The following is a 14,024-nucleotide window of genomic DNA, read 5'->3' as shown; positions in this document are numbered from 1 at the left end:
GGACAGAAAATCATTGTAATGAGGGACAAGCATAGACTTGACCACAGCGGAGTGTCTGGACAACAAGGGTTCAAAATAGCCCGAAGGAAACTAAATGTCTAAAATACCGCTAGTGAAAACAGCAGAGGGTCCAACATATGGTGCTGCGAGTTTTAATCAGTAAACTACAGGAAAATACCAGTATAACGAAATTTTGGGGACCTCAGAAATTAATTTGTTATAGTGAAATAAGTGAAGTCTTACAAACTCTCCCATTGCTAAACCTGTTGAAGAATCTACGTTGTTTCAACATGAATTTACACATAAAAAAACCTTATATTTACATGAAGTACAGGTATTTGCAAGAAGTTTTCAGCAATTCAAATTTTATAATGTACTGGTACATTATCTCCTAGACTTTATTTTTTGAAAAAATGTCTGATTTTCTTCTGAACACTCCAAGATAGTCAGCAACCACTGCACTTGAATTTAACACAGATTCTGGCACATCACTTCGTGACTAAAGAAGACTACATGCCATATTTGTTGCCTGCACAAGAGTCAAACTTTGTTGAACACTTTGAGGCACATCTTCCTCTTCGACCTCATCACACGGATTCCTGTCATTTATAATATCTGCCACAATCTCTTCTTCAGTGATTTCCTTTTCCTCCGACACATCACAGTCCACGTTGACGTAATCAGTAAGATTTACACTTGTTGGCACATCCAACTTTTCACACAAATGCTTTCAGTTCCCCTTTGTTTCTGCATCCAACTCTTCACTTTCTCCATAACCTACTGCAGCTTTTCTAAAGCAGTTCCTGATTACCTCTTCTTTCAGTGATCTCAGGCAGCACTGAACATCTGCATTGCTTCCAATAAGTTGACATTAATGTCTCTCTGAGGCAATGTTACTTAGTATACGCCGGACCACGCGAGCTCGTTAATGCCGCTTCACCACATGAATTATCCCCTGATCCAGTGGCTGCAGAACTGAGGTAGTATTTGGAGGCAGAAATAAAACTTTCACGTGCTCCAAATGGCGAGGTATACAATTGTGAAAGGAACACTTGTCTAAGATGAGAAGAATTCCCCTCTTTTCAGCCTTCATCCAACGTTCCAGGCACAACACTCTCTCTTCGAAGATCACTGATGTCATCCATGGCTTGTTGTGACTATATTCACACGGCAGATGTACTCCCTTGAAGCACTTGGCTTCCCGAACTTCCCAATTATGAGAGGCTTAAGTTTAGCCGTTCCTGTCGAGTTGGTGCACAAAAGAGCCATTATCCATTCTTTTGAGCTTTTGCCCCCAAAACGCTTATTTCCCTTGAATTCAAGTGTTTTGTTCGGCATTAATTTGTAGAATAATGCAGTCTCATCTGCATTATAAATATCCGCCGACGAATATTCTTTCAAGGCAGCTGATAAGTCTCCATCTGCCATGAAGGTGCAACTTCCTGTGGGACACTGGTTCACAATTTATCATGGAAAAAAATATTTCCGAAATGTATCCAGCAAGGTATATTTACAGTATTCAGATAATGCACATTCCTGTTTCCGTAGTATTCTCCACCCAGCTACTCATTCCTGCTGACGAAAATTTCTGGCGAGAACACTGGTTGCAATATACAAAGAGAGAGACCTGGAGTTAGCTTTGAGGGTCAGTAGGATCTGAGGATAGGACTGTATGTGGACAAGAATTTAGACAGGCTTCAATTCGTATGAGCACAGTACTAAGTTCTTCAGATGTTAACGATGAGTTTGACAATTCGTTGCATACGATGTTTGACTGACTTGATGTCAACTTCCCATAATCCTCTAAAATGAGGTGAAATGTAGTGTCAGGAGATGGCCTTGTTTGCCAGGTTGCTTACAATTTCGTCTTGATGCTGCTGTGATGCCATGAATTGCTGAAGATATCTGCAGGCTTTCCTCTTCTGGCGATGAAACGGCGAAATGCGGGTAAGAAGTCATCTGTGGTAAGACTGCTGACTACTTAGTCGTGAAGCAAACAAATAGGGCTCATTGCTCCTCTTGTTAATTGGGCGAAGTAGAAATGGACATGTTGGTTGAACTCTATGCGTAGGATAGTTAACCACGAGTTGATGACTAGTTGCGCCTTTCAATTTGCAACATGTTAGGCTTTTTTGCACCTGCTATCTGGCCACGTTTCAGGATCCAGTAACGTTGACGAAGGGTTGCTAACAATATAAAAATTATAAACAGAAAAGTTTTTCACCTATTCAATACATGATTATGTTTACAATGTGTGTATTTTGCCTGCTGCCATTTCTTGATGGATACAGTACTTTTGTATCCATCCCTTGGCACAGACCAGAGTAAAGTGTAGCTTTCACCGAAATCCCAGTCTCATCCATGGCTGTGACAATATGGAAGCTGCTGGGGTATGGGTGGTGCTGAGTAATGACATTCAGGGCATGACTAGTGCATCTGAGCGTTATGAAAGGTGTTGCTCATAGGGTCAGTCATGCTGCAATATCACTTTCTGACCCAGTGAGGAAAGCAATGGCAAGCTACCTCACTCCTCGTCCTGCCTAGTACGCCTCATTTTGGTGCTGCCATTGGTTTTTGTGGTTTCCTTATAACCGCATAACCTTTGGTGGTGCTATTTGAGGATCCAACCAGCCTCTGGGCTGATGACCTAACAGACAGATAGATGTGTGTACATCACATGGGACTGGTTTCAACCCTACTCGGGGTCATCAGCCATATTTAAACAATACACAATATTTGATGAAATCCTAAAACATGTTTCTAATGAGCAGTAAGAACATTATGAATATATAATTAACACTACGATGTGTGGTTGAATTAGGCGAAGAGATGTGGTGCTCAAAATGTTGGAAATGAAAGTGAAATATTACGAGTGATATAGGTGAGCAATATATAATACATCAAACATAAAAGTCTGGGTTTAAAAGTCACAAATGAGGTGCTCTGTTGTAGATCAACTTCAGTAAAATTTCAGACACATGGTGTTTCAGATAGAATTCAGTAGGTCCTGGTAATATAATAAAAGTATACAAGTATGTTCAAATGTTTGAGTAACAAATGTGTAGATGATACTCTCTAGAAGAATCTGAGAGGAGTTAATTATACACTGTATCAGATTAAGCAGAAAATTTGATACTTGGTGCCATCAGTATCGACTTGATGCGCAGAGCAATTCATGCTCGAGATGGGTCAAGAACGGGGAGCCTCAAGCATCGCCAGCATGACTGGTTTTTCGATTGTGTTACTGCGGTGTGGAAGAGAGAGGGACCTCACTACACTATTATTCCCATGAACACTATCATGATACCTGCTTTAAATGGATCTAATTCGTCGTGCGAAGAATGGCAGAGTATGGTTCATCGGCTAGATAGCTGAATTTTATGATAGTCACGACGCCTCTGTCATGAGGCAAAACGAAGAAGATGAAGAAGTAGTACCGGTATTACATAACCAAGCTATGTTGATATGGCTGCAGGGTTGATTGTTGGAACTGTGCAGACTGAATATGAAGTTTTAGAATTCTTCTGGAGTTGTAAGTAGACACTGCGCATGGTGATATTAATGGTTGGAACTCGCAGTTCATAGCGGAACAAATGGGACCTCTGAAAATTGAGAAAAGCCAGTAAAAAACGCAAAGTACATGGAAAGAAGAATAGATGACAACAAAGCGAACGGACACTCACCTAGTGCAGCGGTGTGTGCAGCTTAGGTTGTAGTGTGCGACTGGTGGTGGAAGGAGACATATGGGAGAGGAGGAAGGCGAGGGGCAGGCGCATGAGGGTTGGGCCGAGTGGTGGTGGCTTGGGAGGGGAGGAGGGGGGGAATTTAAGGCGGAGCTGAAGGGTGTGAGAGAAAGGGTAATTGTTTCGGAAAAGTACCTTTAATTAAACTTAGGATTGATTTCTGGTTGGCTGAATTATTGTTTCTGTGAAAAGTGATAAATAAATCAAAAATAATGTTGGGTTTCTCTGAGATTTCAGTAAGATTGTAATTGGCGTTAAAATATTGGTCTAGGTGTATGTAGCAATTTTCCATTATGTTGAATAAAGGACCCTTATTTGCTAATTCAAGGATGTCCATGTCTTGTTAGATATTGGTGAAATTATGGTTATAATCTTGCATGTGTTGGCCAATAGCTGAGAAATTATATTTTATTACCTTAGTGTGCTCATGGTACCTTATATTGAAGTTTCTTCCGGTCTGCCCAATGTAGGACTTGTCACAGATATTGCATTTGATCCTATAAACTCCTGATTTTTAAAAAACTGCTGGTATTGTGTTCCCGTTTTTACCAATCCTTCTATAGATATGCTGAAGGCTCGATGAACTAGCTTATTTGTGGACTGGGGGTGCACTGAATCTTGGCGAATGGTGAAAGCTGTTTGAGTAGGTTTTCTGAATACTTTATAACTTAAAGAATCAAGTGTCTAGTGATAGTTAAATCTAGAAAGTTTATTTTTTTATTTGATTCAGTTTCTAGTGTGAATTCGATACGAGGGTCAATACTATTGAGTCTTAGGAGGGTGGTGGAAGCGTTAATTGATTTTTCATCCATAATTACGAAAACATCAACATATCTGGCCCAGAATTGAATGATTTCAAATTCTTTATGAAATCTAGGTATATTTCTGCCAAGATGCCTGAAGCTAGTGATCCCATTGCCAAACCGTCCTACTGGTATGACATTGTCGAAAGTGAAAAGGTTATTGTTTACAACTAGATTTAATACTGTGATGAAATATTGTACCTCTAATTTCCTCAAGTGGCTGTTTTTGTTTAAATTGTTTTCAATTATCGGAATTAATTTTGATACTTGTATGCTTGGGTTCGTATTTACAATATCGAAAGAGTGAATGGAGTAATCGGGTTGCATATTGAACTTGTTTAGTTTGTCTACTAGCTCTAAAACTTGATAGTTTTTTCTTAAGAAACTTTGGATGAATCGTGATATTTTGTATAAGGGACATGGTCTATAGTTGATAATTGGACGAATTGGAACGCCAGCTTTGTGTATTTTGGGGAGAGCTTTAGCAGTGGGGAGACCGGTGTTCATATTTATGAGTTTGGATTTTTCCTGTTCAGTAAATAAAAATGAAGTGTTCTTAAGAGTTTGTTTAAGTAGTCTTTGCATTTTTTAAGTGGGGTCTTTTTTTATTATAGAAAAGGAGCTGATCTGTGAAAAAGTTGGTTTTATTAATAGAGACAGGAATTTGCCTATTTGCCTATTTTATTCCTATGTTCAGAAATGTAGACTTTTGAGATATAAATCCGTTTTAGGGTCTTTTTAGCTATATTTCGTTGGTTTTATTGTGCCTATAAATGCTTATTTCAGGGGTTTGTGCCTATTTGGAGTATAAATGCCTATTTGATGCCTTTTGACTGTGTTTTAAAAAAGCCGATTTTCTTCCAGTGCATTATATTGTGTGCTTGACAGAATTATCTTCTCTTTTTTCAATATCTGTTTACCCCACGGACAAAAATGGGTTTTCTCAGAAGTCACCAGAAATAGTTCTAGGGAAATTTCCATCAGGAGAAACAAGGAACAAGTTGACCTCGAAGCCTCCAACCCCTTCAACCTCCTAAGACATAAGCGAGAAACAGTCAACGTTGAACTGTGTTGCACAACCCATATGCCCTGTACCTCCCTTTCGATGTGAACTGTTGTAGGCGTACGCTGTATGTTCAGAACGTGTTGTGATTTCTTGTGAAGTGGAAGAAGAAAAGGAAGTGTGTTTGCAGCAATGCCAAGAAAATTCGTCAGTCCTACTGGCTGAAGCAGTGGATCACAAGGGGATCCCAATTTCACGACGGATGGAAGGGTAGTCTGTCAAGCTTGCTGTCAGGAGGTGAGTTCGTTTGTTCCTTTTGTCTTTCTTTGTGATTGAGAACTATGATCGCATTTCATTGTAGCATATATAGGCCTGTTAATTTATGTATTGTGGAAAGTTGTTTAGCTGCAATGCTGTATTAGTCGTGAACTTTAAATTATTCTTTTATATTGCTAAGATATAAATAATAATTAAATTAATGAACGAGGAGTTAGAACGCTGGTGTCCTCTTGTCACAGAATGGATGAAAATTAAATCAGTATTTTGAACTGTGATTCAATTCCTGTGAAAATGGAGATTTACAACTGAAATGCAATTTTTAAAACTTCCTTTAAAACATTGTGAACCGAGCTCAATAGCTGCAGTCACTTAAGTGTGGCCAATATCCAGTATTCGGGAGATAGTGGGTTCGAACCACTCCACTGTCGGCAGCCCTGAAGATGATTTTCCGTGGTGTCCCATTTTTACTCAAGGCAAATGCTGGGGCTGTACCTTAATTAAGGCCATGGCCGCTTCCTAACCATTCCTAGCCCTTTCCTGTCCTATCGTCGCTATAAGACCTATCTTTGTCGGTGCGACATAAAGCAAGTTGCAAAAAATGACATTGTGAATTCTATTACACTTCTGCTAAGCTTTCGCGAAACACAAGTTGCAGATCCAATGTAGCCCGGCTAGGACGATGCCAAGACTACCTTTACAAGACCAGGCCAGCAAAAAGACTGTTGGTCTGGATTGGTGAGGCCAGGTTAGTAGTAACCGTTGTGCATGCTGAGGGGTTGATGAGGGAGAAGCAAAGAGAGTCTGAGTGGCTTAAGCTCTCAGGCTAACAAGCTCCTAGCATCCCCTCTAGAGTCTGACTAAATGTCACGACAGTTTCAAATTATGGAGTTTTTAATTTTCAACGGGGGGGGGTTGTGGGCACACATGATACAGGATCTATTGCAGGCAACAGAAAATAGTCTTCATGACGGCTGACCAAAGCTGGCGAATAAAAACAAATAAAATATTCACAAATCTGAGATTTATAGTGTCTCCGTCTTCATTCTTCTTGTTTCTGGATTTGGCCGCCTATGAACGTAAGTCTTTGTTTTCTTCTACTCCTAGAACCTCTTCATCCTTCCACTTCTAATCATCCTTTCTTTCTCAGATATGACCAATTTGGGTCTACAAATTGGTGGTTTCTCCTGGAATGTTTTGAGCTGTACACTCGGCTTCTAAATTCTTTTCTGTTGTGAATTGTATCCATTTGTAAGTCCACTTTCTATTGCATCTCGTTTTAGCTCTTCTACCCATTTCATCGAAGCTTTCATTCCAGTGAAGTACTTGAATATTTCCTTTTTTTTTTTAATGCTATTTATTCAGGGCGTCGATCTTTTGTCCCTATGAATGTTTTCTTAGTTGGCCTTTTCTCATCCATTCTTACTAGATGGCCATATAACTTAAGCCTTCGCTTTCGCATGGTGACAGTGATTTTTTTGGTGTATTTGTAGAGATTATCATTTTTTCTATTCCTCCACTCCCCTTCAGCATTTTTCTGTGGTCCTAAAATTTTCCTTAGGATTCTCCTCTCCTTTTTTTTTCGAGATCTTGAAGCTCACCCTTTTTATTCATTGTCAGGCTCTCTGAAGCATAGATACCCTCTGGCTTTACCACTGTGCTGTGGCTAAGTTCTGCTTTCAATCTTCTATATAAGTAAGAATACTGCTAGGCAAATATAACGGACGGATCTCTCCTCTACGCTACTCCGGTATCGTTTGACGTCTTTTTTATTATATTTTTCACCCGGTGAACTCGACACGATACTGCCAAATTATAACTGAAAATCCTTGAGGACATATTTCCATTTAAATTACTAATTCCCTTGTTCGTACTTTAAAGTTTTGTACTTCTAGAAACATAATCTCTAATAGTCTTTTCTTTATGAAACAAATGCATGATTTATACTAAGCATTATTGCCAATTAGCCCAACTGTAGAAATTTGATATAGGGACAATGTAATTGATGTCAATTTTATTATTTTTCAGATCAAATGTGAGAAAAATACCACAAAGACCAACTTAAGAATACTGCGATGCATCTGATACGAGTACAGAAATCTGCATCAACACAGCCTTTCTACCAGTCCACTTTGGGCAGCGACCAACAACCATTTTCTTCAGACCTATGCACTGTAATGTTGGGAGTTAATATGCCCCTGCATAAACCGGAGCATCTTCAAATTTAAACAAGCTGCCGGGGGCAGTCACCAAGTTGGAGAAGAGTGGCATGCCCCTGGTGGAGTCATTTAGGATTGTGGAAGAAGTCAGGGGAAGTTTTGTCTGAACCTCTAGGAAGGCAGCAAAATAAAACCAGACTTCATTGAAGTTTTGTCCAATCACTTCATGTCATGTTGAGAGATCTTTCTCTCAGTACAAAAACATTATGCTTGGGACGAGAACAAGATTGTTACCGAAAAACATTGAAACGTTGCTTGTAAATCCCTTTTATAGTAATTGAGTTTTTTTTTTTTTTTTTGCTAGTTGCTTTACGTCGCACAGACACAGAATTGTGTATTGAATAGGTGGAAAACTTTTCTGTTTATAATCTTAGCACCATTGCACTTCGCCTAATTCAACCACACATCATAGTGTTAATTATATGTTCATAATGCTTTGAAACATGTTTTAGGATTTTGTCAAATGTTGTGTATTGTTTAAATATGGCTGATGAAGACCCCGAGTAGGGTTGAAACTAGTCCCATGTAATGTAAATACACGCATTGTAAATATAATTTTTATGTAATCTCAGTTCAATACAGACCAACAACATGAAATTCATAACACTTACTAACAATAATTCTTTTCCTGCTTGAGCCTGTTGTAAGTGTTCATGTTTGACAAGGTGATGTTTTGATGGTAATAAAATTTGGTGTTTTGTTGAAAATGGAGAGACATGTTCTTCAATCTATTGCCAACTCTAAATATGTTATCATGTACTGAATTTGTGGTAGCTCTGCCTGGCTTTAATGCTGCTGCAGAAAGTGTGCTTTGTAGACTGATGAAAATAATAGGTTATAATTTGGAAAGTGTTAAGGAAATAATCATCACTAAGATTCATTTTCAGGGTACTTCATGTGTTGATTTTTATAAAATTCTGCTGGAGAATTCAGAGTCTACCCACAGTGAAACCTTCAGCCAATTCTAGTTTTATACTTGATTATATTAACAATGATTGTCATGAGGTGCATAGAGAAGGGGATATACAATAAAATAGACGAATAATTGCAGGAATATTCAAGAGAAAGGAGTGGAAGGCCCTTTGCTATCTGAGGGGGATCTGTGAATGTACAAAGGAATGTTTCAACGAACATTAAATTTAATAACAATCATTAGTGTTTTTAACATGGAACAATAAACTATGGACATTAAGAATGGTTTGAACTGCGATACATAAATGATTGAAAAATAACTTCACCGGGAGGGTAAATGCGATCAGAGGATGGGTAATAAGAAGTAATAATCCAAAGGCTAGAATATCTTTAAAGAAAATTTAACAATAATACTGATAGAGTAACAAGGCCTAGGTACCTGAAAACACAAAAGATCGATAACAAGAAGAGTAACCTTTCCTTCTTCAAATAATAGAAAAGAACTGACAATTTAAATACTTACAGTGAAAAATAATGGAGAACTAGGGAAATTACAGTAAGATCCAAACATTTTGAAAAGAGAAATGTCACACGCTGTTTATAAGGGTAGCCATGACACAACAGTCCAGCCAACTTGACCACACACAAAACGGATTTTTGAACATTTCAAAAAAGAATGAGCTCTTTAAGTTCAGCGCATCGGCACAACGGCCAAAGTCTGAGAGTTCTATAGTATGCATTTAGGTTGAAGGCACAAATCGAAAAAAAATAAAGGAGAGCGAGAAACTTTACCAGTCCATGGATTAGGGTCGCCAGGATCATCTAATACTTCAGGAAAAGTGGCAGTGCATAATAAAACTTAAGAACTGAACTGGGAAGAACCAGCTTACCCATATCCAGGGAAGAAAGTAAGTGAATTGATGGCGGAAGGTAAGAGAACATTAGTCATTCATGGTTGATGCTCCTTTTGGTGTAAATTTTAACAAAAATGTATGATCTAGTTGTATCAGTCTACTCATTTTAATAGAATATTTTTAAAAATAAGTCCGCTAGAAATGCAGTAATAACGAATTTTTACACAAAATGTCGCTTCTGTCAACTTTTAATGTGTGTCCCATATTTTTATTTTGGAAATCTGGGCACCCTACAGTAGTGAATCCAGAAAGACGTACCATCATTAGTCAAGAATAACACATGAAGTAGGTCTTGTTCCATACTTATTGAAGAGATGGACCAACCTCGTGCTTTACCAATTGAGCTATGGTGGCCTAGGTCATATTTGTTCTGATGGAAATGATCTTAGCTACAACTACAATACTTGGCCCACAACAGGCGACTTGCAAAGGTGACTTCACATGATCAGTCTGGTACCCGCCTAATTAGTTTGGTGATTTCCGTGGTATTTTCATAGTGTGTGGCCATTGTACATAAGTTACACATTAAAATCTCCAAAGTGGATCTAAGTGAGCACTCGTTCATGACTTTTTTTCCAGCTTCATTGTTGACTGGAGTGCATGTTCACCCGTGTAAGCCTTGCTGGTGCATTTAACCTTGAAGCAAGGTTTAGAGGGTGATGTTAACGCTACCACAGAGTTCTGGATGCTGTGTTTTAGTTTGATTATAGCCTTTCACTTGTAGATGTGATGTCCACCGGAGTCAAAGAATCACAATAGTGTTTCCTGTACAGCAAGAATTCGCCGGCCCCATGGTGTAGGGGTAGCATGCCTGCCTCTCGCCTGAAGGCCCCTGATTCGATTCCTGGCCAGGACAGGGATTTTTCTCTCGACCTGAGGGCTAGTGCGAGGTCCTCTCAGCCTACGTGATTACAATTGAGGAGGTATCTGACGGTGAGATGGCGGCCCCGGTCTTGAAAGCCCAGAATAACCGCCAAGAGGATGCGTCGTGCTGACCACATGACCCCTCGTAATCTACAGGCCTTTGGGCTGAGCAGCGGTTGCTGGGCAGGCCAAGGCCCTTTCAAGGGATTTGGTTTGGTACAGCAAGAATTAGAGTTTCAAATCTGTGGCAGGTATCTGTCAGTATTTTGAGTTTACCTGTTTTGTCTGTGTATTGGGTATGCCAATGTTGATGAGATTTGGAAAGCTCTGACTCGTCTGTGCACGATGTTCTGCTCTCCCGAATCCAAATGACGAGCTTTACCTTTGCTCTTATCGGCTCGACCTAAAGTACTTGCTCTGTCGCTCGTGTTTGCATTCTGCTAAGTTGGTAGGCATGTGCCCGGGGTGATACTCTCATCGTAAGGGTTGTTGGCCACGGCATTAGGTTTGTTTGTTCGTTTTGTTGTGCATTAGTTTAACTGATTGGCTGCCCCTGACATGGGGTACAAACTGGTATCCTTTTACTCTGATTAATCCCAAGTACTGAGCTTGGAGGCAGGGGGTCAGGTTCCCCTCAGTAGCAGGAGAAAGAGGTTTCTAAAAATAATAATGCTGGTTACATTCAGCTTACTCTCATGGTGCGAGAATTCTTTACATCTGCCAATTTGTGTGAGAATCTTTAGTAAGAAATACTCGTTGTTTTTGAAGAAAGTGAAAGTCTTTTCATCATTTTGACAGTCTCCATTTGGCAAAGAAAAATAAAGTAACATGGAGATGAATTTGCAAACTAAATTATCCTTGCATCGATTTGTGGGTAGACTTGACATTGTACAAGGATTGGTACAGCCCATACAAAAGTCCCTTACTGAAAGAAAATTTTTAAAAACAGAGTTTGGATCATAACTGGCTGCAGTTGTAGGAATGGAGCTGTCTCTTATGGTTTCAAGGAAAAAGGCATGGAAGCTGTAGAGTTTAAGAGTTTGTTCATTCCCAAACTGGAAGGTGTTTAAAGTAATGCTTTTGTGTTACAGGTGCAGTAGGAACAGATTTCCAGGCACCAGCATACTGAAGACTCTGTCTCCTTATTTCACCTTTTCTGAATGAAGAATTATTTCCTGAGTATTAGAGCATTCCATGTATGGGCCTTGGATTGTTGTGTTCAGCTCTTTGTTGAAGAGAATTGTAGTCTGGTAGTTGGTGTGTATTGTCATTGGTAGTGTTAGCACCAATTGGCACTCTTGAATATGGAAAGATGTCTCAAGTCAGAGAGATTTGAAACATGTGATATCTAGTGTAAGATGTTCTGTTTAATTTGTACTTAGGTGTAGCCTTGCTTCACTCAGTTGTAGTAAATAGTTATCAATTTGTATATAGTATATATATAAAGAGAGAGTATAAATGTTGTTCATTGTTTCTCCATGAGGTCGGAAGTTGATCTCCTTTGTAAGTAGCCAAGTATTTTTGTTTAAAAGTTCGATATAGACGTGTGCTGTATGGTAACTTTCGATATTCACACCTTTCTTTGGTGAGGCAGTCTGCAATTTGAGTATTAATATTCTAGGAAAGAGGAAGCTTTGGTAATGAATTCACTATCTGAGTGTTAATGTGCTTCAGAGCTGATGAGGCAGCAGTTCTGTGAGCAGGTGCTGCATATTTTACTCTTGTTTTAAAAATCCAAAGCTGCAAGTTACCTTATTAGCTAGTGGAGGTGAGACAAATGTGGGTTGCAAATTGAAATAAGCAATAGTACCAGTTGGATTACAGCCGTCCCTAAACCTGTTCTCTAATTCGAACAGTGAACCCTGCACTGTTTGTCATCAGGACTGAAGGTGGAATACTCCTATTCATAAAGAAATCAAGATTGATCTTATGAAATTCTCAGTAGGATCATCGGTTAACTAGGGCCGTGCCATAGTCCAGTTAAATTATGTTCAAAGATGACCTCATTGCGGTCTTCTGAAATGACGTCAAGCTGTGATGTCTTTTGGATTTTTGCTGTATGAAGGCTTCCTCAGAAGTGGACCACGACTGTACTTAAATTCTTCGTTCCAGGCTTACCAGGTGTGACAGAGCAACTTCCTACATTGTGGTATAAGAACTTTAATGAATTGGAAGTATTTTGTCACCAAACACTTTGTACGGTATTTCTAATTCAGGACATCAGAAACCTAAGTAGTCAGCATTACAAGTTGTCATCATTTCACAAAATGGCTGTAGAAGGTGTGTGGCTCTCCGGAAATAGACCAGTTTTTTGAATAACTTCCATGTGTAAATAATTAATTTTATCTAAATATATTGTATAATACCAATACTGAATGCTCATTATCTTCTTGCCAAAGCTTAAAGAGACCTCAGTCTTGTACTTCTTGTATGGCTTGGTTAATTTAACAAAACAGTTTTCTTAATGCTACTTCATCTGTCGTCCACTTGTCTATCTCACATTGGAGGTGGTCTAGGATCGTCCTGCCATCTTGAAGGTGTGAACATTGATATTGAGGATCTCGTGTTGATGTGTTCTAGTCCATTTACATAATAATGTGTATTTTGTATGTAATTCAAATCCAAGTATTTATTTGAATGGAACTTGTGTCATATGCTCTACTATAATAAACGTGCTTACTGTGAGTGTATACTTAAACATTTATTTGCACATATAGAATCTGTTATTTTTCGTCCTTAGTTTAGAAATTGTGTTACTTGAAGGATTTACTGTAAAATACTGTATTTTACCTATTGTTCAGAATGTTTATTTTTAATATAATTTTTAATATAACAGATACTATTGAATCTTAATTGTGTACATAATGTAAAGAATGTCAATAGAAATGACTGTTGTTGTAGAAAGTAAATTATTGTATTTATTTTAATTTACCTTTTATATAAGGAAAAATCCTGTAAACACTTGTCATATGAGAAATGGTCGTCGTATGGCTGAATCAGTTCTTTAGTGAAGTGGTCAAATATAACCAGAATTTTCACCTACAACTGAAGGGGACCCAGAGAGTCGTGGGGTATGTGAAACAGATTCCTGTTGTAAATAGCAGAACACATTAGCCCTAAAGTTCCAACAAAAAGGCTGCAGGCCTTTCAATGTCCCAAGTGTTTGATTGACATAAAACTTTGTCACAGAACAAATATACTTACCAATGACAATTATCGTGGAAGGAAGAAGCCCACTCCAAAAGTAGATCATTCAAAGGCCGGGAACCAGTACTTACTAAATGCTTTAG

At 38.8% G+C, this 14,024-nt stretch overlaps 1 protein-coding gene across 1 annotated transcript in view; it reads left to right on the top strand.

Annotated features, from left to right (window-relative positions):
* The window catches only part of Syngr (synaptogyrin), a 74,702-nt gene extending 61,059 nt beyond the window's left edge, over positions 1-13,643 (top strand). Inside the window, exon 5 of the mRNA XM_067149645.2 lies at positions 11,826-13,643. Within this exon, the coding sequence (XP_067005746.2) occupies positions 11,826-11,863 (38 nt within the window). The 3' untranslated portion in view covers positions 11,864-13,643. The remainder of the gene's footprint in view (positions 1-11,825) is intronic.
* Positions 13,644-14,024: the final 381 nt, after the last annotated feature.

The sequence above is a fragment of the Anabrus simplex genome, chromosome 6 (assembly GCF_040414725.1).
Source record: "Anabrus simplex isolate iqAnaSimp1 chromosome 6, ASM4041472v1, whole genome shotgun sequence".
NCBI classification, from domain to species: Eukaryota; Metazoa; Arthropoda; class Insecta; order Orthoptera; family Tettigoniidae; genus Anabrus; species Anabrus simplex.
The sequence above is the reverse complement of the archived record's forward strand: the minus strand, read 5'-3'. Positions and strand labels throughout refer to the sequence as shown.